The sequence below is a fragment of the Chanodichthys erythropterus genome, chromosome 18, assembly GCF_024489055.1.
Source record: "Chanodichthys erythropterus isolate Z2021 chromosome 18, ASM2448905v1, whole genome shotgun sequence".
Classification (NCBI taxonomy): domain Eukaryota; kingdom Metazoa; phylum Chordata; class Actinopteri; order Cypriniformes; family Xenocyprididae; genus Chanodichthys; species Chanodichthys erythropterus.
The window spans coordinates 18,915,829-18,939,441 of record NC_090238.1 but is presented as its reverse complement, the minus strand read 5'-3'; the positions used below and the strand labels follow the sequence as shown (position 1 = coordinate 18,939,441).

At 36.6% G+C, this 23,613-nt stretch overlaps 1 protein-coding gene and 1 long non-coding RNA gene across 7 annotated transcripts; one reads left to right on the top strand and one right to left on the bottom strand.

The window, feature by feature from the left end:
• Window positions 1-954: 954 nt before the first annotated feature.
• On the bottom strand, window positions 955-23,521 carry pabpc4 (poly(A) binding protein, cytoplasmic 4 (inducible form)). Of its 6 annotated transcripts, none has more exons than XM_067366971.1 (14): window positions 23,326-23,521; window positions 18,372-18,565; window positions 16,858-16,973; window positions 16,280-16,419; window positions 16,100-16,194; window positions 7,466-7,603; window positions 7,249-7,344; window positions 5,657-5,926; window positions 4,459-4,672; window positions 4,001-4,134; window positions 2,128-2,218; window positions 1,819-1,949; window positions 1,424-1,525; window positions 955-1,337 (listed from the first exon to the last, which is right to left on the bottom strand). In XM_067366971.1, the coding sequence occupies exons 1-13, from the start codon at window positions 23,519-23,521 to the stop codon at window positions 1,427-1,429; spliced, it is 1,914 nt and encodes a 637-aa protein (XP_067223072.1). In that variant the 3' UTR covers window positions 955-1,337; window positions 1,424-1,426. The 6 variants fall into 6 exon arrangements, 4 of the variants coding, with proteins under 4 accessions (XP_067223072.1, XP_067223074.1, XP_067223073.1 ...); XM_067366973.1 differs by having other exon boundaries at window positions 4,028-4,134; XM_067366972.1 differs by having other exon boundaries at window positions 4,474-4,672.
• On the top strand, window positions 7,614-13,892 carry LOC137006327 (uncharacterized). Its single transcript, XR_010892504.1, has 3 exons — window positions 7,614-10,208; window positions 10,813-10,955; window positions 11,216-13,892. It is a non-coding gene; the product is annotated as an uncharacterized lncRNA (long non-coding RNA).
• Window positions 23,522-23,613: the final 92 nt, after the last annotated feature.

Sequence of the window (23,613 nt, the reverse complement as noted above, 5' to 3'; positions counted from 1 at the left end):
TTCACTTTCAATCAACTTTTCCTGATAATTTACTCACCCCCATGTCATCCAAGATGTTTATGTCTTTCTTTCTTCAGTCGAAAAGAAATGAAAGTTTTTGATGAAAGCATTCCAGGATTTTTCTCCATATAGTGGACTTCAGTGGCCTCCAAACGGTTGAAGGTCAAAATTACAGTTTCAGTGCAGCTTCAAAGGGCTTTAAACGATACCAGACGAGGAATAAGGGTCTCATCTAGCAAAACGATTGGTCATTTTCGAAAAACATACAACTGTATATGCTTTATAAACACAAATGATCGCCTCGCACGTGCTTCTGCTTTCCGTATTCTTCAAAAAGCTTACGGTGTATGTCCTGTGCCTTCCCTATTCAACTTACGGAATGAACGCGGTGGCAGTTTCATTTTTTCCGTAAGTAGAATAGGGAAGGCGTAGGTCATTCAGCGTAAGCTTTCTGAAGAATACGAAAGTGCGGTATTGGCAGAATTATAGAACCAAGCTATAATTTTGACCTTCAACCGTCTGGAGGCCATTGAAGTCCACTACATGGAGAAAAATCCTGGAACGTTTTAATCAAAATCCTTAATTTCTTTTTGACTGATGAAAGACAGACATGAACATCTTGGATGACATGGGGGTGAGTAAATTATCAGGAACATTTTATTTAAAAGTGAACTAATCCTTTAAATATGGTAGCTGTATGTGTATCATTTTATGGTAGGTTGACAGACATAAACTTTCAGAAGGAAAATGGAATTAAATGGTGTTGGTCATGTGATTAGTCCCAGGTAAAGGTGAAATGTTATTTACATTTCTGTCACAACTGAGCTCTTGAGCAGAACATTTAACCTCTAAGGGACTGTTCCTGAACCGCAAGCCACTATTAATAAAAAGTGTATGTAACATGGCCTTTGTCTTTGCTAGGTAAATAAAAAAGGAGAACACAGCATAGTTCATTTTAAATAGTCATCCCTTTATTTAGAGTGCCACTCCACTCGGGTTATTGTCATGGGACAAGTGAGGTCCAATCAAAGCAGCAAACACACATCTCACAGAAGAACCAAGTTTCCACTTCCTCATAGAAAAAGTCAGTCCTGGCCACAATACAGAGGCTCTTCCCTCACAGAATTGACTCTTTTTTCTTTTTAAATTAACTTTAGGTGATAAAAATCATTACAGAGTTAAAAATATAAACCCTGCAACAAAATTTGTATTCTTTATGTTCAAGTATCATTTTGTATTTTTCTTTTTTTTTTCATGTTTTATTTTTTGTGTTCCTATTGGTTGCCACCAGACGACACCAGACAGTGGTGATCTCTCTTCAGTCTTTCAGCTTCACCCTACAGAAAATGATTTCAAATTTAAACAATTTAGTTTTTTATGAGTACAGCAACTATATAATACTACTGATAATAATAAAAGTTACCGGTCAAGATGTTGCGGCTGCAGTCGCAGCAGTGACTCCCACTTTCTGTGTGGCGTCTTTCTTGGCCTGATGAGCCTGAAGCACTGCAACAGCCTCCTCCACCTGACAGCACAGACAAATCATCAGTCCTGCAACTCCCACACCATCTTAACCACACAGATTCATGGTTCTAATAAGCACATGGTTAACTGATAAAATGCCATCATCATATATAGATTGCATCTCTCGTCTGTGCTAGGCAAAGCATAAATCTTAATAAATGAATGCATTTTCTATCCCTGGTTCAGGCGATAGGCTTTGCATTGTTAAAAGCTTGTTACTTTTCTATTTATTGCACATAACAGCAAAGCTAGTGTCTGTTTCTGGAGACTTTTATCATAGTTAACGACTGTCACCTTGGAGCGCAGAGACTCATGGGACTCCAGCATGTGCAGCAGCTCAGAGTTGTCGATCTCAAGCAGCATTCCTGTGATCTTCCCGGCTAGACTGGGGTGCATTGCCTGGATGAGAGGGAACAATCGCTCACCTGAGGGAAAACAGAATGGGCAAGACAGTTTGAGATGGTTTCAGGGAAGAGTAAAATAAGCAAGTAATTAACACTCATTAGGCTGTTTATGCACAAAACTGTCATGCCCAAAAATGTCCTTGAAAGTGTAAGGATATATTTAGAAAGGCTGAACATGCTTACAGCCTCCTCATCTCACCAAGCATCTGTTTCTGTTCCTGAGGAGGGGCGGCAGCTAACATGGAGGCAGTCAGAGGCTCCTGACCCTGCACATGAACGGCCGGCTGAGCCTGCGCAAGACAATAAACCATGAAATTTGATTGTGTTTGTCTAAGCCAATAATAATTTTCATGTTCTGGCCAATATAACAATAAGGCAGTACAAAATTATAATGTATATTATGAAAAATTTGAGACCAATTTTGAAAAATAACAGCATTGGAAATGAATGGGAAGCATATTTCATCTAGTGGAAACGTTTGGTACTGCGCTCAAACAAAATCTTACTGAAAGCTCATTTTTTGAGATATCAAGCTCAAATTTGCAACACAATTTGTTTAAATTTATGGCTCTCGCAGTTTATAAAATGTATATTCTCACAGTTTTAAAGTAAAACGTGTTTTGGAAAATATATATTTCATTAAAATTTAAAAATGCCTTTTTCAAAATAATAAACTAAAACTTCTATAACATTTTTTAGTTTCACCAATTGAGAAACAATCTTCCAAGATTAAAAAGAGACCTAACTTTAATCAAATGCTTCAAAGCATTTAAGATTTATGACAGTTTAAGTTGGAAATTTCATTTTCATGTCTATGCTCAAAAAGTGATTAAAAGGTAATAAATGGATAACTATTCCATAAATATAATTAATACCATAAAATCCCCTAGAAATACAAAATATTTAAAAAAACATTATCATACTAAAATATAGTATATTCGTTTCATTAAAAAAAAAAAATAGAAATCTGTCATTTTTGACCACCACATAAGCAGCACCAGAGATGATCTATAACCTATCTTTGACCCTAACCCACATGACTGTTTTTTACCTAGCAAAAAAAAAAAAAAAATTCTTTTCCTGTTTCTAATTAAAAATAGACACGTTTAACGTTTTTGATTAAATATGCATCAGATGATTAAAGGGTTAGTTCACCCAAAAATGAAAATTCTGTCATTAATTACTCACCCTCAAGTCGTTCCACACCCGTAAGACCTTTGTTTATCTTCTGAACACAAATTAAGATATTTTAGTTGAAATCCGATGGCTCAGTGAGGCCTGCATAGGGAGCAATGACATTTCATCTCTCAAGATCCATTAATGTACTAAAAACATATTTAAATCGGTTCATGTGAGTACAGTGGTTCAATATTAATATTATAAAGCGACGAAAATATTTTTAGAGCGCCAAAAAAAAAAATAATAATAATTTTAGAGCGCCAAAAAAAACAAAATGACGACTTATTTAGTGATGGCTGATTTCAAAACACTGCTTCAGGAAGCATCGGAGCACAAATGAATCAGCGTATCAAATCATGATTCGGATCGCGTGTCAAACCGCCAACGGCTGAAATCACGTGACTTTGGCGATCTGAATCATGATTCAATACACTGATTCATTTGTGCTCCGATGCTTCCTGAAGCAGTGTTTTGAAATCGGCAGTCACTAAATAAGTCGTTATTTTGTTTTTTTGTTTTTTTATATATTCTCGTCGCTTTATAATATTAATATTGAGCCACTGTACTCACATGAACCGATTTAAATATGTTTTTAGTACCTTTATGGATCTTGAGAGAGGAAGTGACATTGCTCCCTATGGGGGCCTCACAGAGCCATCGGATTTCAACTGAAATATCTTAATTTGTGTTCCGAAGATGAACGAAGGTCTTACGGATGTGGAACGGCATGAGGGTGAGTAATAAATGACAGAATTTTCATTTTTGGGTGAACTAACCCTTTAAATATACAATCCATAAAATCAGAAAGAGAAAAAGAATTATCTTTGCATTTGTAAATATTTGGAGTCAAAGGTATAGTTTTTATTTATGTGTAATCTATCAGCATATATTACCTGTTGAAGTGTAATGGGCTGCACTACCTGAGGCTGAGTGTTTCGTATGGTGGTGGCGTACTTGTATGGGGGCATAGCTCGTGGGGTTGTCACCCCCATGGCAGGGCGAGGACCCATTGGTTGGCCAGTGCCTCCTAGTGGTGGGAAGAGGAAACAAGTATTAAAGCTATAATCAAGACAGAATGAAGACCGAAACACTTGTAATCATTGTGTGTAGTTTGTGGTGTTGTTCAATAGAATTACATAATGATCATTTAAATTTGAACTAGAACCAATAGATATTTATTATTATTATTATGAAACATTAAAATAAACTAAATCCTGAATCATAATCTCTGACGCATTCAACCAACTATGCAACACTTAAAAATCTAATCTGAGGTGGCCTCTGGGTCTGTAAAACAGGTCAAAGTTTGTCATAATAGGGCATCACTTCATTAGTGGGTGGGTTTTCTCACCCACTCTCTGTGCACCTGTGGGGATCCCGCGTGGGCCTTGGGTGGACGCATTAGGTGCCAAGTGGCGTATGTTGGCACGGGGCCCTGGCTGGCGCAAGGAGCTGGGTATGCCCTGGAAGCCACCCTGACCTCTGCCACCCTGCTGCTGCCAGCGAGGGTTCGGACGCATCTGGGTGAGCTGGTTTGGTGCATAGTATGTTGTTCTGTTCTGGGCCTGTGAAGCATGATAGAATTTCATTGCATTTGAAAAAAGATATAATTATTCAGAGAGATTATTAATCATTGTATAGAACATTTCACTACTTTATAGCCCTTGTAAATGTATTCATTTATTATCCTTATATGTATTTATATACTATGGATATACTATGGAAGTGCATTTCAGACAAAAAATATGATTTGGTGATTCATAATTATAACCTATATGTCGAAAAATTATGATGAAATTCAAAATTATGATATTCAAAGACATAATTATGACATAAAAAGTCAAAATTATGACAAAGTCGTAATTATGAGATAAAATAATGCATCATTTTCATAATTTTGACTTTTTTATCTCACAGTGACATAGTATGTCTCATAAATGACTTTTTATTTCATCATTTCAACTTATTATGTCATAATTATGAGTTTTTATCTCATAAATTTGACTTTTTCTCTCATAATTTAGATCTTTTTTTTATTTACAAAAAAATTTATGTTTTGTCAAATCATAATTTTGACAAAAAAAAAAATCACAATTACGATTTAACCAAAGCATGATTTATTTATTTATTTATTTTTTGCAGAAACTGCCATTCCATAATATACAGTGAGGTCATGTAAAAACAATTAAAATATCTAAATTAATTTAATTATATTCTAAATTAGTTAACTAAATTAAATTTAACTATTTTCCCCCAGTTTCACAGACAAGGCTTAAGCTAGTCCTGGACTAAAATGCATGTTTGAGCTGCTTTAACAGAAAGCAACTTGTACTGACATATCTTAAAATATGTCAGTGCCATTATTTTGTCTCAAGATGCACACCAGTAATGTTTTTTTCAAGTGTACGTTCATAAAACTTACTTAAATATCCTAATTGAACTAAAGCCTAATCCTGGCTTAGGCTAAGCCCTGTCTGTGAAACTGGGCCATAATATTTCCAGATTTAAATGGAATTTAAATCCCAGATTTTATTGTCTCAGACACCCACCTGTGGCACAGCTGGCATGAAGTAACCGCCGGCAGGCTGGAACTGGTTGATGATGGCGTTGGCAGGCATGGCCCTCATGCCAGCGATGCGCTGCATGTACTGGTTGGTCAGATGAGCTTTGCGTTCTTCTTTACGTTGGGCCAGGGCCACGTAGAGTGGTTTGGAGCCCACAATACGCCCGTTCATCTCTGTCACGGCCTTTGTGGCCTCCTCAGGTGAAGAGAAACACACAAAGCCAAAACCTTTTGACCTGCCGTCCTCCAACATCACCTACAGCAAGATATTCATTGTCAGTATAGACTTATTGGTGTTGGTTATACCTAATAGATACATTGCTACATCTGCTAGTAGGAAAGTGTATAATATCTTATCCTTTGCTGCAAGAAAAAAATAATTTACTGAATTGGATCAGTGATAAATCTCCATCACTTAAAGGGATAGTTCACCCCAAAATGAAAAATCTGTCATCATTTACTCACCCTCAGGTTGTTCCAAACCTGTATCAATTTCTTTCTTCTGCTGAACACAAAAGAAGATATTTGTAAAGAATAAAGGATACCAAACAGTTGATGGACTTCAATAGTATGGAAAAAAATACTATGAAGCAATGGGGCCATTAACTGTTTGGTTACCGAACAATATATCTTCTTCAAAATATCTTCTACTGTGTTCAGCAGAAGAAAGAAATTCATACAGGTTTTGAACAACTTGAGTGTGAATAAATGATGACAGAATTGTCATTTTTGGGTGAACTATCCCTTTAAAGTACAGAAGTTGAAATAAATTTGAGTTGAAGACACAAAGACTCTAGAGTAAATTTGCTTTGGTTATGCATTCTTCTTCTTTTATACATATATATTTTGTAAATATATATAAAAGAAAAAGAATACTGCTTAACCGAACCAAATTTACTCTTGAGTCTTTGTGTCTTCAACTCAAATTTATTTCAACTTCTGTACCATCTGCTCATTTGGTAGTACAAACTAAAAATAAACAAATATGCATATATAATTTAAAATGTAAATATGTAAGGATTATTTCTTGATTGGTTTAAATGTGTTTAAATCCCTGTTAACATCTCATATAAATTACGTACATTTAAAAAAAAAATTGTGAAAATGTGCCACCTAGATTCATGTTATCATAAACAGTAAAAAATACTTTAAAATTTGCAAAATGCTTCCCTGAAGTGACCTATACATGTACCCAGTCACCGTGATTTTGCCAAGTAAGACATAAAAACAGCATTCCAGTCTGAAAATTTAGTCTTAACCCTATTCCTACCCCTAAACCTAATCCTACCCATAACTTATCTCTAAAATCAGAGGGGAAAGATAGGTGAATATCATTGATGTAGAAGCACCTAACCCTGGTTGCAAGCCTAAACTTGACATAAACGGTAAACTCCCTCAAATCTGATTGGTTGATTGAAATGTTGATCAGGGAAAATGTCTTACTTGGCAAAATCACAGTGACCGCCCTTCAAATACCATCTTCTTCCCACTGTGCGCTTCAGTGAAAAAATATAGTTTGGATTTCGCCCCAAAGTGCTCTAACAGAAAAAGACTGTAAGCAGACACCCTTTCACCCACCTTGGCACTGGTAATGGAGCCGAAAGGAGAGAACTCTTTACGAAGTTTCTCATCATCGATGGTGTCATCAAGATTCTTGATATACAAATTTACACCCTGTAAACACAAATATATAAACAAACTGATCAAAATTAATTGTTTTTCTTTACTAAACTCACAAACACACACACACACACACACACACACACACAAAGACAAAACACAGCAATTCATTTACCTGATATCTGCTGATTCTTTCCTGTTTGAGCTGTTCAAACTTCCTCTTGAGTTCTGCTTGTCTCTCCATCTTTTTCTGTGCTCGGCCAACAAACACTGTCTTGCCATTGAGCTCCGTACCGTTCATCTCTTCTACAGCCTGAAACAGAAATACCATTATAATCAATCACTTTTCATGGCTGGATTTCCTGCAGCTATACCTGAAGCTGTACCTTAACGTTAATACGCCAGTATTAGACGGCATTGTCCGTGGAGACATTTAGTGTATGTGCACAGAGCATGCTGGGAACTAGAGATCCACTGCCCAGGGCTGCATTTCTCAAAAGCATTGTGAGCTAAGTTGATCATAGAGACCATTAGTGGCAAAGACTCTATGATCTACAGTACTTAGGCTTACAATGCTTTAACGAGTTCGTTTGCCCATATAATCTTTAGGATATTAGGTTAGCTAATTTGGCTTGCTGTCCACTGAGGAGGGGCTCGATGAAGCATCTTCAACTCGAGCTCTGATACACCCCCCAGTGAATAAATATAGGATGTGATTACATAGGGCAAGGTACCTGAAATGAAGGTGGAGTTTGGGGAGGTGGAGGGATGCTGAAACAGCTGAGACTGAAGAGAGGTAAGCAGCTGCTTATATGCTCTGGCTGTTGATTGGAAGATTAGATGGGCTCGCTCCTCCCTAAATTACGTTTAGGAACTTCACTTTGGGAAACGCAGCCCTGGGCAGTGGATCTGTAGTTCCCAGCATGCTTTGCAAGGGACGTTATTATGCTTATGGAAGATTGTGTTATTTTTGCATTTCTGTACTGCTTAGAGAGACAGGATGTAGTTAAATTGCACGAGGATTGCATGTGATCTCTGTCTTTGCTACAACAAAGTACAGCTATTGATCTTATAGATTTATATGATTGTATGACAGAAAATAAGAAATGTGTGATTACCATATGACAAATGAAAGAATACACTCAAGGTATGGAAGAATGTAAACATATTCCTAATATGGTAAAAGAAACTATAATTGGGCAGATGCTTTAGCCTTGAAAGTTCGAGAGATAAAAGTGAGAGGAAGCCCTCCCTTCCTTGTCACACACTCTGCAGCAACTCAGAATGACTGTATGACTGTCTGACCTTTTCTTGTAAGAAAATAAAACTTTCGAAAGACAATTAGACATGTTTGTCTCTTATGCAGTGATATTATTTTATTTGCCACCACAATTTGGTGTCAGAAGGTGGGATTACTTGGATGTGCCTTTTGGACCTGAGAGCGGATGGTGACTGATCATCCTGGACTAAGTAGTCTCAGCCCTACCCCGAATATACTGAGGGACGAGGGGCCGAGGGTCCAGAAGGGACACCACCGGAATCGGCAAGTGAACCCGAGTGGCATCAGATTTCTCTGGTAAGAGACAAATTAAAATTCTATAGAAAATTATATCAGCGATTGGGAAAAAAGGGATAAACCATGTGGTTGGGCTGGCTCTGTGGTAATGCAGTGAGGTTAAGACATTTCTGTAAGAGAAATTGAAACCGCATTGGGTGGTTCTAGTGTGGAGGATCCAAAATTAACCGAGTCCCTGTCCGATTTTATGTGAAAGACTGGATCTGTTGGAGACGTCCTACAGATTATTTAGGCGCGCAGTAAATAAACCCACAGAGAAAGAGACAACCAATATGGGGATGTCCCAGAGCAAGCTTGATAAATATGATACACCGGTTTTCTGTTAAATGAGAATATTATATGGGCAAAAATGCATGCAAGATATAGGGAAATTAATCAAATATTATGATTTTCCAAGGGAGGGAACATTGAGTGTCACTCGATGCAGAGAGAATTGGCATTTAGGGAAGGAGGAGTGAAAATAACTTACAAATAGTTTTGTTTGTCATCCATTAAATGGATGCAGGACATTAGATGTCTAGAGAACTACAATTTATATACTAATGGTTGAAGGAGAAAGCAGCTATAAAGGTTGTCAGTGCAACCTAGTAGTTGAAATATGGGTAAAATAACACTGTGGTTCTGTAAAACAGTAGAGACCAGTAGAGACCATACTCACATTAATTATTTATGAACTATTTATGAACACCTGCGCTTTTCAAAATAGCAAAAGGAAAGAAAGAAAACAAAAAGTGATGAAAAAGACTTTAACTAAATTTTTCGTCTGAGAAAGAACATGAGATAAAAATAAGTTCATAAGATTGAAGTCTTAAGGAATTTCTTTTGAGGGAAAGATGGACACGTACAGTTTGATGTAAAATTACAGACAATGACTCCAAGACATGTGATTTGCAAAATATATAGTGTAAGTAGAAGATGATAATAGGGATGATTGAATGTTCCACTTTATGGAAACATATTTGAACTGTCTCAAGTTTTCTATGTGATGAGCACATCACTACCATAGTGTAAATAACTCAAATGATTTAGGACCTCTAATTTCTAAATGTTTGGTTTTTGATGGTCAAAATGACAGAGGGTTTAAGTGGCAAAAAAGAGACTGTCAGTGTCACAGAGACTCGACCTGATTGGAAACTTGTCATTTCTAAATTCCCTGAAGTGCGGGTAAAAGATAAATATAAACAAAGTTGTTTATTTGAAAACGCATTTCATTTCTGGCAAAGTCTTAAGCTGGATCAGAGTCAAAAGATAAAGTCTGATGTTGAAAGTTATAAATATGCAGTGTACCAGTCCTGAATACCTCATTCAAAGTCAGCTAAAAGCTGCTATCTGAGCTGGTGTCGTAAGTAATAACCAGTTATTTATACTTATTATGCTTATATTTATTTATACAGACCTTGAATGATAGAAGTGACTATTTTGATTAATTTGATTAAAATGACAAACGTATAATTATTCTGATTGAATCTGATGAAAAAAATTATACAGAACATGGGACTAGCTTTAAGTGGATTGGTTATCTAGCTCTTTCTACTAGTGGTAATTATGACTACTTTTGTCATTTATGATGTTGATTTGAATTACTCTCTGGATTAGTATGTTTAAGTATTTATGGAAAATTGGAATTGTGAAATTGAAGATAGCCATCCATGGGTATCCCTAAAAAACCCTTCTCTAAATTCAACTGAGGGTTTAAACTTAAACACTGTCAGCTATCAGAATGATAAACGTTAATGTTATAGACTTGACGGCAGAGAAACAGTAGCACATTGGCTATCAAAATTATCCAGAGAGCCCCATAACATTTACAGTATGAAAGTCTGGTAGGAGAACAAAGGAGAATGGGGATGAACCATTGTTGTTTGACTATCCTTGAACAATCTGTACACCATGAGCTGAATTGCTAGACACATCACTCGATAACTGTGAGAACTTGTTGTTCACAGATGGCTCTGCCTTCAGAGATAAACAACACGCCTGAATTGAGCAGGATAAGATGTGACCACCGAATTTGAAGTGCCAGTTTCAGGGCCGCTGTCCTCCAATTGTTCGGCACAAGCAGATGAGCTTGTGACCCTCACTGGAGCGGGTAAACTGATGACTGATAAACTTGTGACTATCTACACAGACTCCCGTTATTGGTTCGGGGTGGTAGACGATATTTGGGGCATTGTGAAAACATCAAAAATTCTTGAAGTGTCAAATTAGTTAGTGTAAAATTTGCCGGACGCTACTTTGTTGCCTAAACTAAAGCAAAAAGAGTTTCTGTAGGAAAATGCAGGAGCAGACACAGGAGATTGTGTGTACTCTGTTATCTGAAATAACCTTGACTCTTCTCACTCTTTACAGAGCATGTCCAGAGGCAGAGAAAGCTGTCTGGAGGAAATCTGGTTGCAGAATTAAAGACAGCGCTTAGTTTAGAGTTGATGGCAAATGTTGTTTACAGAAACATTTCCATGGAAGGGGCTAAACAATGATTGCCATCAAACGAATTGTGTGAACATGTTGAACTATTGTAAAGGAAGGTCTTCTGTCCTGACTAACATTTGTGTACAGGTGAAAGCAGCTCAAGGAATTCCAATCAATTCCCAGATTTATATCCAAGACCACCGAGGTTGAGTGAACAAAACAATGAAATGTATTGATTTTGATATATTTCCTCATCTGAACAAGATACTATTATTATAATATTATTGAATATCGTATGCTTTAATATAACAAGTTTAGGTTTATGTTCATTTATGTTGTTGTTATTATTATTATTATTTTATGTGGGCTATAATGACTGTAAATATAGGTGTCTGATTAAACAAAAGGCTAAAGTTAGTGTTTTAAACGTAAAGGAAAAATTGGTGAAGAAAGGAAAAGTTTGTTGGTTAAAGGGTTGAAAGAGGTCCTATTTTCAAAGTTCTCTAAGTTTTAACTGTTTGGTTTGGGTGGTTTTTGATGGTCAAAGCGAGTAGAGGATGATTATAGGGATGGCTGGATGTTCTGAAAGAATGTTTCACTTTATGGGAAAAGTTTGAACAAAGTGTTCAGGATATTTTTTGTGTGATGAGCACATTACTAACCTTAGTGTAAATAACTAAAATGATGAGCGTTTTAATGAAAACTAAAAGGGGTTTAGATGCTATTTTGAATGAAATTTTAATTTAATTCATATTATTTATTCATATTCGTATTTACTCCATATATTTACTGCAATATTTCCTTTTCTGTTATATGAGTGTATATGTTTGAGGCCTGTGAGGCTTACTTCAGCCTGAATATCAGAAGATGTCACAATGACCTGCTTGATTTTGCTTGCCTCTGCTTGTTTGGGAACATCAAGCGCTTATCACACGCCAATATTAGTGAGACAGTTCCTGAAAACAATAAGCCAAAAAGGTAAAAAACAGGAAAGCAAGCTGCTTATTTTCTGTCACACATATGGTGGAGCTCACTGCTGTCTGTCTGACCTTCTTGCAAGAATAAAACATTAAAAGACTCTGTCTCTGACCGTCTTCTTTATTTGAGGGGAAATTTCTTCAACACTATACAGACACTAATCTCACAGATGAGTTACAATGATAACTGCAAAAGGTGTAACACGAGGAGAGAGTGCTAGCCTCCTCAAAGTTAGTGTGAACCTGGAGTAACATTACATGAATTAAGTCAGATATTATCAGTTTTTAGAGAAATGCAGAAGCATTTAATGGATGCGTGATGTCAAAACTGATTCCGTTCAGTTAAGAAAACCCTGCACCCTCAGGATGGTTTTGTGAATTGCAATCGAATTGTATGACTTTGTAAAATGCAAGGGATGTTTTAGTCATAGCTGATAAGCTCTCAAAGTGGGTTGAAGTTTTTATCACAAAGAAAGGCACTGCTCTTTACTGCTAATATACTGGATTGAGACATCATTCGTACATGGGGAATGTTACACACTATTGTTTCTGATCAGGGAACCGGTATGTCAGGAAGTCTGTAGACTTCTGGAGATTCAATGGCATTTTCATTGCTCAAGACAACTAAAATCATTATAAATGATTGAAAGGGTTAAACACAAAAAACACAACTGGCAAAATATGTGTAGGATAGGGCTGACATGGGTACACTGTAAAAAATTAAAGTTGAAAAAACTTAAAAGTTTAAGGAAACCAGCTGGAGATTTTTTGAGTTTTCTCAACTTGTTGTTGTATAACAAGTTCAATTCACAACAAGGTATTTTTTTACAGTGTAAATACTCTTCCATTCTTTCTGTGTAGTATCTGTCCATCAGCTAACAAAGAAACTATGCTGAGTCATTTCAAGGACTTTATCACAGGCCGACCAATGTCATTGCCAGGCACTCCAAATCTCACTGAGGCAGATGTGAATTTTATGTCAGATTTTCTTTGGATGTATTGTATGGATTTGACTGAAGCAAAACAAAAGACACAAACTCAAGCTCAGGATGCCTGTAAATTGTCTCCAGAGGGGGGACATGGAAATAGAATTGTGCTAGGGCAAATAGTTTACATTAAGAAATTGCAGCGTTCAAGTTGCAATTTCTTCAACCAAGATGAAATGGTTCCAATGTAGTTTTATTAGTCACCCCTTCAGCTGTAAAAAGCTGTAAAATTATTAGGCAAGGCTAAATGGACACATATTATTCATTGTAAATTAGCTCATACTCCCAAACCTTAGATGAGTTAAATGAGACCAGTGAAATGCTGTAGGATGGGGTCATGGGAAGAACCTTGTCTTTTAGGGACTTTGGGGTCACTATGATGAAGATATGGCAGGCGGGGGCTAATGGGTAGCTTACACCACCTGCAGTTTAGTTGCCACACCATCTCTAAGATAGCTCTCTATATCTCTATAAGGAAGTCAAAATAATTCCAACAAAGTTTAAACAAACTTGTTTTTCAAAAACAGCAGAATTTGTTTTCCATTCAGTTGTTTTTATGTTTTCACAGATCAATGTCTGCGGTCTTCAAGAAGTTCGCTGAGAGAGTTCAAGCCTATCATATCGAGGACACTCTGTGTCAACAACACTGGCAGACCGAACAACAGGAACTTCAGTCAGAGAGACAGAACTTCGCAATCTTCAACTACAAGATTGTTTATCTGAAGGAAGAGTCTACTAAGAACAGAGACATTCTGGTCACAATTAAAGACACTAAAAATTTCTGTCACATGACAGAACTATATATGCAATGGGCTTTACATCTGTTTAAGATGACTTGTGGTCACACCACCCTGAAGATCAACCAAGCTGAACTCTAACTATGTTCACCCAGTGTTTGTTTTTTTGCTTTCAATACACATACATACAGGGGTAATGAAGTTCAAATCACATAGCTGTCATACAGGGTTTAAGCATTAATCTAGATTAAAGCCAGGTTTATGGATAATTTTCTATTATACTGAATTGTGGAACCAAGCTAACATATTGCAATGATACTTTACTGTGTTGGTTCCTTACTGACTGATTACTCAGATCCATTATTCCATCTATGGTTGGAACCTCACAATAGTGATGTTAATTTGGCATTGTCTTTAGAGCTCAATATATCTAATGGGTGTGTTAATAGTTCCCTCAGTCATCTATTAGGCCATTTTATGCATATCCATTACCACTATCTGATTTGTTTTCTATAACTGGACAAGTAACATGGGCAGAATTAACAGCATATTAACTAATTTAGTGATGGGCAGCCTGCCATTCAACAATCTAGGTTGTGTTTCCCATGCAAAAACATAGCTGAGTAATAACTTATTCTAATTAATCTGTTTGAGATCAAATTAATGCCAGATAAATTATGGACATGGCATCTGAGGTTTAATTGTCATTTTTCTTATTTTTCTTTATTTCAATTTTCAATCATAGGCTTCTTCTTACGAACTAGAGCACATACTTATATCCGTACCCTTCCAAAATGGCAAACTAAAAGACAAATTTGTATATATCCAGACTGAAAGATATAGGGCCCTATTTTAACGATAAGCGCATGGTCTAAAGCGCATGCCGTAGGTGCACTTAGGGCGTGTCCAAATCCATTTTTGCTAGTTTAACAATGGAAAAAAATGGTCGGTGCGCTAGGCACATGGTCCAAAAGGGTAGTACCTAGTCTCTTAATGAGTCATGGGTGTGTTTTGGATGTAACGTGCAATAAACCAATCAGAGTGTCATCTCCCATTCCCTTTAAAAGCTAGTTGTGCTTGCACCATGGCGGATTCTCTATTTACATGGCGGAATTTGCAAACGGAAACTTGTGACCATAGTTGGCAAACAATGCTTTTGGGAAATGCATTAAAAGATTTGTTCAATCTGAATGGTCCATGCCAGTGAGAAAAGTAAGCAGTGTATGTCAGTAAGAAACTGTGATTCATCATTAACATTATATTTCATGGCATTTGCTTACATACAAGAGTACAGTTTCTAACTGATCAGTTTGCTCTTACAGTGAAATAAGGGAATAAGGAAATTTTTCCTGGTGCAATTTTGTAAGCAGTTCTAAGCCAGATTTTCCAGATGTGACAAAGCTATTCTAATAATGACAAATGAAACACTCAATGCTCCTAACAACATGCACTTTGTGGTGGCAAAACTTATGCATTCCTTTCTAAGGGATCGAAAGGTAGATGTTATTTGACTTTTCTTCTACCGGCAAAATGAGTAGTGTGAGAGGATAGGATTACGTGAAACATCATTTAATGATGACATATTATTGTGACCAAGAATTCAATCTCTGAAACGGGAAAATGTTTGAAAGGTTTTTAACATTTTTAGGAGAGATCGATTTAAAGAATAAATTACAGGTATGACATGATGCATTTGAGGCCACTGTAAACACTAGACTTAGCTCTATTGCTAACATTTCAGAGAAAGTACATGTAATAAGGAAGTTTGTTTTACAAAATCGAATGGCTCATGATATACTGTTAGTCTCCCAGGGAGGAACATGCAAAGTGATTGCAGCTGAGTGTTACATCCCAGAAAAGGAAAAGCAGTCCACAGTGTAGCTAAAGTTCTGCACAAACTGGTAGCTAAACTCAAGATCACTGTTCTTTCCTCATCCAAATGAGAAACTGTAATTTCATAATCATTTACAATCATTAGCCATTTATGTAATTGTCATTTGATTTTTTTAAGGTTGGTTGAATTTCAGTTATAATCAGTCATTTTAAATCATTTATTTCATTTGAAGAAAACCACATGAAGTACATTTTCTAAGTTGAACTGACTAAACAGTTTTTTCAGTGTACCTTATTAGCATCCTCATGCTTCTCGTAGCTAACAAACCCAAATCCGCGTGATTTCCCTGTGGGGTCGGTCATGACCTTCACGCTCAGTGTTTTACCTGCAGGTAGAAACAAAATCTTAAGAGAAAATTTCTTGACCACAAGGCTACCATCACCACAGCCCCTCTATACTCTCAAACTCACCATATTTATCAAAGAGCTCCTTCAGTCTCTGATCATCCATGTCCTCGCCGAAGTTCTTGATGTAAACATTGGTGAACTCTTTGGCTTTGGCACCCATTTCTGCTTCCCTCTCCTTCCTGGACTTGAAACGGCCCACAAACCTATAAAAAACAATGGAGACAGAACCGTGACTAATACAGAAATGCAATACAGACTCAGACCAACAGCTGCAGACCAACCACAGACTCAAAACAGCTGCAGCAGGGACAAATCTGACTTATAAACACTAAAATTCTAGAAGACTAACAGCAGATATTTTGAAAAACTATTTTACCCATACAATGAAAGTCAGTGGGGTCCAAAATAACACTGAACCCCACTGAAATTTTTCAAAATATCTCCTTTTTGGTTTCACATAAATAAGAAAGTCATGCAGTTTTGGAACAACATGAAGATGTGTAAATGATTCTGATCCTTTGATTGGTCTATGAACTTTCACCTCTCTGGAACATTAGTAATTGACAACTACACACCTTCCTGGTCAATCTACAAACCAATGGAGATCCTTCCTGTCACATGACTCATGCTCAGACACTCACACCTTGCGGTCGTTCAGCAACATGCCGTTCATCTTCTCGATGGCACGGTCAGCTGCGTCCTGAGTTTCAAAATGCACAAAGGCGTAGCCCTTAGATCCGTTCTCATCGCACACCACCTGTTAAACAGACATGGGATGAGACAACCTCAAGAATCAGATTACAAAGAGTCTTTTCTTTTAACAGCTGATCTACACAGCTTCTCTGCTCTGAAATGTGTGTTAAAATCTAATGCATGATTTATTGGATGCTAATATGGTTGTCATTGTAGTTTCCAAGAAGGAAATATGATTTGAGAGGAAGTTCATGTCCAATTTCCCAAGCAAAGGCAATAAATTACAATAATTTCCTACTAGGAAACTCATCTTTTCCTACTAGGAATCTTGTATTTTCAAAGTAGGAAATACGATTTGAGAGGGAGTTCATGTTGATTTTTCCAATGAATTACAATAATTTCCTACTAGGATGCTAAAATGGTTATCATTATAGTTATCTTTATAGATATAATTCTTGAACAGTTCTTAAAGGGATAGTTCACCCAAAAATGAAAATTATCCCATGATTTACTCACCCTCAAGCCACCATACGTGTCTTCTTTCAGACAAACGATTTGCTTCAGAAGGCCTTATTAAACCCTGGGAAACCGTATGGATTACTTTTATGATGGATCAATGCAATTTTTTGGGCTTTAAAATCTCGAGTGCCATTCACTACCATTATTAAGCTTGGAAGAGCCAGATATTTTTAATATAACTCCGATTGTGTTCATCTGAAAGAAGATAGTCATATGCTGTATACCTAGGATGGCTTGAGGGTGAGAAAAATAATGGAATAATTTACATTTTTTGGTGAACTAGCAAAAAATGTCATATCCATAATAGAGAAACGTTGCTCTGGCTACTTTGATGTGGGAGTGGCATAGATTTTGACATGCTAAATCTTCAACCTCTGGGGAATCAACTTAAAAAAAAAAAAAAAAACACAGAACAGAGGAGCTACTGCTTACAAAAAAAGAATGCGACAGAGCTCATAATAAAATGAGAATGAAGATTAGCTTGCCTTAGCGGAGATGATGAGATCTGAGGGATTTTAAATGTTGTAAAAGCGACGCAGCAATGGAATTTTGTTATTCAGCGGGTGAGTAAGGCATTTTATTGAACATAAATTGCCATATGTATTTATTTTCAAGGAAGTACAGTGTCTATTAATGGGTTTAGATACAGTAACGTCTTTAGCCAGTCATCTTAAGATCCTTTCCATCTAATCTGGTTATATCTCTTAAGCCTAATAGTTAAAGTTTTATGAGCAGTAGGATAATCTCTCTCTCTTTAGTTATGAGAAAGAACCATATTCATCCGCACAGTCACACAGAGCCAAAGTGCAACCAAAACAATGTTCTTCCGCAAAATGCATGCAGTTTTGTTTTTTAATCACTAGAGGGCCAAAACTTGCATTGTGTACCTTTAATGTATCAATTATTTTTTCCAGCTTTCAAAGACATAAAAGTCGCTCGTCACCTTGCAGGACAGGATGTTTCCGAAAGCAGAGAAGGTATCATACAGGGCCTTGTTGTCAATGGATTTGTCCAGATTTTTGATGAAGACGTTTCCAACCCCGGATTTCCTAAGTGATGGATCTCTTTGTGACCACATGATTCTGATCGGCTTTCCTTTGACCACATCGAAGTTCATTGTGTCCAAAGCTCTCTCCGCTGAAACCACAAAAACATGAGATATACGTCATCTCTGCTCTATACCTCAGCACTTAAATTACTAACAATTACTATAGGATTAAGGATTAAGACGTATAGTGTGTGTTTAGTGAGCATATCAAGATACTCAAACATATTAACCACCTCAAACAAGCTTGAAGCTTGTTAGCTGAGCCTGTGCTAATGCTAGCAGATCTAGCAGTAATCTAATAATTACAGGATTACAGTTATACTTTAAGGTGATAAGATCTGTTATTTTTTATAGTATTTTATAGTATATCTATAGTATAGTATTTATAAGAATTTCCTTATTTTAACACATTGCCTCAAATACACAAAGAACAGTTAGCATTTAAGCTAAATGTCTTTCATTATTGGTGTGGACTGATGGAAGAGCAAAGCACAATTCCAGGCACATGTTTAAATCATGTGATTTTTTCCACTTATCTGGCATATTTAACCATCAGCAGGGCAAGTATTGGTGGTGGATACAAAAACGCATGAACAAAAATATCATCATTAGATCTGATCCACCCCAAGTCTAAGAAAACATTCTCAAAGTAGCACTGACCCTAACATTCATAGACATTTATTTATATTTAATCCACAATGTGGATTTATACACATCTGGAAAAGTCATGTGACTGAAACATGAATATCAAGGTTTGACAGTTTTTTCAAAATACTTTTTAATCAAATTGATGGTATATGAAACTGTGAGGGACCTGTCACCTATTGTAATGCATTATGATCTGTCTCTCTCTCTTTCTGTTCCTCATAGCCCTCCCCCCGACATACACACACACTAAGCACTAAAAATGTCTGGTGAACAAAATGGAGCAGCCTTGTATCTGCTGCCCTCAGCAGTTTACAGTGTAATTGTATTGAACATGGAGCTCAGGGCTGGTGGGATCATCCAGAGAGAGAGAGAGAGAGAGAGAGAGAGAGAGAGACCACTGCAAATAACAACTTTCAGCCAACACAGGACAATATACACAATATACTTTTTTACTATTAATATAGCGATTTCTGGTTTCAAGCAAAACTTTAAGTTATATTTTATGAGGATTTTGAATTGTTAGTTAGGATTCTCATGCACTGACAGCATATTGTTGTCAAAGTCAGTAGTAAGCTGTCATCATTGTATAAAACAGAATAAGCAGAAGCATGGTGTGGCTGTCCCATGAATTTGCCTGTCTGCTTGTTTCTTCAAAACACCTCTCAGAAAAGACAGGCACCGTACAGGCAGCCCTCACTGGCTCTATATTTAGCAGTTTTGGGTCCTTTGAGCAATGTGCTGGCAGGCAGCATGTGTTCAAGGCTCTGTGTCCATTGATGGGGCTGAGACACTGGAATGTGTGTGGCTGAAGCTTACCAGTGCCGGCAACTGTTTACAAATGCAGCTGTTACATGCTGAAGACCAAACCATTTGTTTGAGCACATTTGCCAAGCATTTGCATGTTGTAATTTACTATTGTACTGACACACTGTTCAAAAACATGCGCAATACAATCTCGAGTCTTGATACACATTTAGATGTACTACATCCCTCAGTGGTCACCAACCACTTTTGTCTCTTTTATGTAAACATGTTGACTATCGGTTGCCATTCTGAGTTTCTAAATGGAGGTGAGTGAGTTCAACTCTGACCTTTTAACTGACCTTTGTGCTGTGAAAGAAAAGGACAGAATTGAGCATTTAGCACAGGAGGCAGATATTTCAGATCCAGATCTATTACCTATCTCTCTGTTAAATAAATTACACTTTAAAATTTAATAAAATATATAACAGTTTTTTATTGTAATAATATTTCACAGTTTTAGTGTTTGTACTGAATTTTTGATCAAATAAATGCTGCCATGGTAAGTATAAGAGACTTTTCAAAAACCTTAAAAAAAAACAAAAAAAAACATACCGAACCCAAACTTTTGAATGGTAATATACATTCACCCATTGTGTATTGCATAATTTGAGCTGACTGAACAAACAAATGTTTACCCTGAAGGCTATTAACTCAGCAAGGAATGAAAAAAACAAACAAACAAAAAAAAAACATATAGTGTGCATAAAAGTTGTAAAACTGGGCAGGTTACTCGAAATGTAGGAAGGACGGGACAAAAAAAAAAAAAAAAAAACTTAACACTTATTCTTGTCTCGTTTGAATCATAAGATTGTGAAATAAAGCTGAAGGTGCTTCACAATGGTATTATCCCCTCCTGACACTTTAAATAGCACAAATAGGTCATGCGAGGTTGCAAAATGTGGGCTAACACACACACACACACACACAAGCCAGCACCGTTCCCCTAGTGTTCGTCAGAGAGCTAAAAAAAAATGAAGGTATCCTAATGTTCAGGTTTGCTTCTGAGTAGAATGTCTCAAATCAAGGTTTATGGTAGATTTAGGCCACTTTGACTATGTGGGTCAAGCAGTACATTTAATTATTGTCTAGTTGTTTATTCCGATTATAGGCTATATTATAGGCTCTATTGAGTGTTGAGCTTTTAAAATGTTCAGTTTTCCATTTTTTAAGGCAGAATTTAAACAGAATGTTTGAATGTTTTTCTCAGTAACTTGATGTTTTCCAGGAATGAACAAGACTAGCAAGCTCAACAGAACAAAATATCAGTCAGTCCTCCACAGGGGGCTTGGCATAAATTATTCATACATGCATGTCATGCTGCATATTTCACCTTTGTATCACTAAGTGATGATATTACTTCAGGACAAGGGAAATGATACAGCCAGTATGGCAAGCTGATTTATTATTTGTTCCTTTAAAACCAGTTTAGTTTATTTGTATGGTGCATTTCACAATGCACATTGTTTGTGCCTTATAAACCCTTAGTAAGCAAACCAAATGTGATTACGGCAACAAAATCTTCCTTAGATATTGGTTAATTTCAGCAACATCCTAACGTCTATTTTATGTTACTATAGGCTACTGGTGAATAAAACTGGAATAGATTATATTCGGCAGATGCTTTTTCCCAAAGCAACTTACATTGCATTGAAGGTATACATTTATCGGTTCATGCATTCTCTGGGAATGAAACCTATGACCTTGGCATTACTAGCGCCATGCTCTACCGTTTGAGCTACAGAAATGTTGATAGCAATCCGTAACAATGTCTTGAACATTTTTTTATAAAGCATAAAGAAATAGAATAGTGAAGGAAATTCTGGGTCTAATTCTAGTTGGGAAATAATCATTTTGAACTATCTGCAAATAGTATTTGCATTAAAATTTGCACACATGTACTTTTATCTGTATACCTAATATGTCGATAACATAAAACGCTTCTTTTCTTGTCGCACTCAGGAATAACATAAAGCCTGTAAATGAATATTTCAATTCAAAATGGTTTCACTATTTACATCTTAATAGTAAACAATTTGCCCATTTCTTATTATTGGGGGGAGGGGGGAGGGACTTGTCCCCCTCAATGGCTGTGGTGGTTATGACCCTGAACTACTGGATATTGGGATACTAGTAACTAAGAAATAATTTTTAATTTTTACATAAAATACTAGTACTATTAGTAAGCTAATAATAAATATCATAGTGACTGAGAAATAATTGCTAGTACTTTGCTTTTATATTTTAAAGGGTTATTTCACCCAAAAATTTAATTTCTGTCATTAATTACTCACCTTTTTCACACAAAAAAGTATTCTCGTCAATTCATAACATTAAAGGGATAGTTCACCAAAATATTATTAATTTATTAATTATATATATTTACTGACTATCATAGTATTTTTGACAATGATCTTACATTCTTCCAAATATCTTCCTTTGTGTTCAGCAGAACAAATAAATTTACACAGGTTTGGAACAACTTGAGGGTGACAACAGAGTTTCATTTTTGGGTAAACTATCCCTTTAAGGTTGAACCACTGTAGTGAAATGGACTATTTTAACAATGTACTTACTTTCTGGGACTCAGATTTCATCAAAAATATCTTAATTTGTTTTTCGAAGATGAATGAAGGTCTTACGGGTTTGGAATGACATGAGGATGAGTAATTAATGACAGAAAATTCTTTCTTTTTTGGGTAAACTAACCCTTTAAATAGCACTAAAAAGTAAAATACTAATTACTAGTATAGTAACAAAATTGGAATAGATAGTTGTAACTATTAGTATAGTTACTAGTAACTAAGAAAAAAGTACTATTATCTTTTGATAGTTAAACTGGAATAGGTATCAGCAACAATTGGAATATATTTGCTACATCAGAAGTAATTATTTGATTTCTGAACTACCGATCTCCATAAACTTCAGTGGAACTATTACTATTAATTAGTCATATATATATATATATATATATATATATATATATATATATATATATATATATATATATAGTCTAACATAAAAAGATACTAGTTCGTTTAAAGGAAAATGTTAAAGCAGCTTGCCATAATGGCTGGACATAATGCGGTGACAGGCACAGTCAGTAAACCCTGACTTTCACACAATAGGCCATATGAGGAGAATAAAGCGGTCTCTTTAAGATGTTAAAGAAGGTTCTGGCAGAGAGGAGTGAAGAACAGCACGCTGTGGATAACTCAGAAATACATGTGGCAACAGCACACAGGAGAGAGTGAACGCGCGCGAACACACGCTACATATCACCTCCAGTGTCCCTACATTTACGCACAAAGCATGACACATTATTCCCGTTACTCTGACAGCTATGTCCATCACGTTTAAAGTCACCCAGGACGACAGGGCGCCGTCTGTCATGTCTTACCGTCCGCAGGCTGCTGGAAGTTGACGTAGGCATAGCCCAGCGAGCGCCGCGTGATCATATCCCGACACACGCGGATGGACAGCACCGGGCCGGCCGGACTGAATTTCTCATACAGCATAGCCTCCGTGATATCAGGGTGCAGGTCGCCCACATAGAGAGAAGCCATCGGATAACTCCCCGCGGTCGCTGCGTTCATGTCTCGGTGTCGTTCAAGCCTTTGAGCTCGTGTGTTTTGTCTAGTGCTGAAATGACAGTGCGTAAAGAGTGTCCTAGAACCACAGGGACAAA

Coding starts and splice junctions, on each gene's coding strand:
- pabpc4 (XM_067366971.1), bottom strand. CDS start 23,521: ATGAACGCAGCGACCGCGGGGAGTTATCCGATGGCTTCTCTCTATGTG. Junction 7,604..16,099: donor AGCATGAGGATGCTAATAAG/GTACACTGAAAA, acceptor TTTCTGTTTCAG/GCTGTAGAAGAGATGAACGG. Junction 1,950..2,127: donor GGAACAGAAACAGATGCTTG/GTGAGATGAGGA, acceptor GTTTTCCCTCAG/GTGAGCGATTGTTCCCTCTC.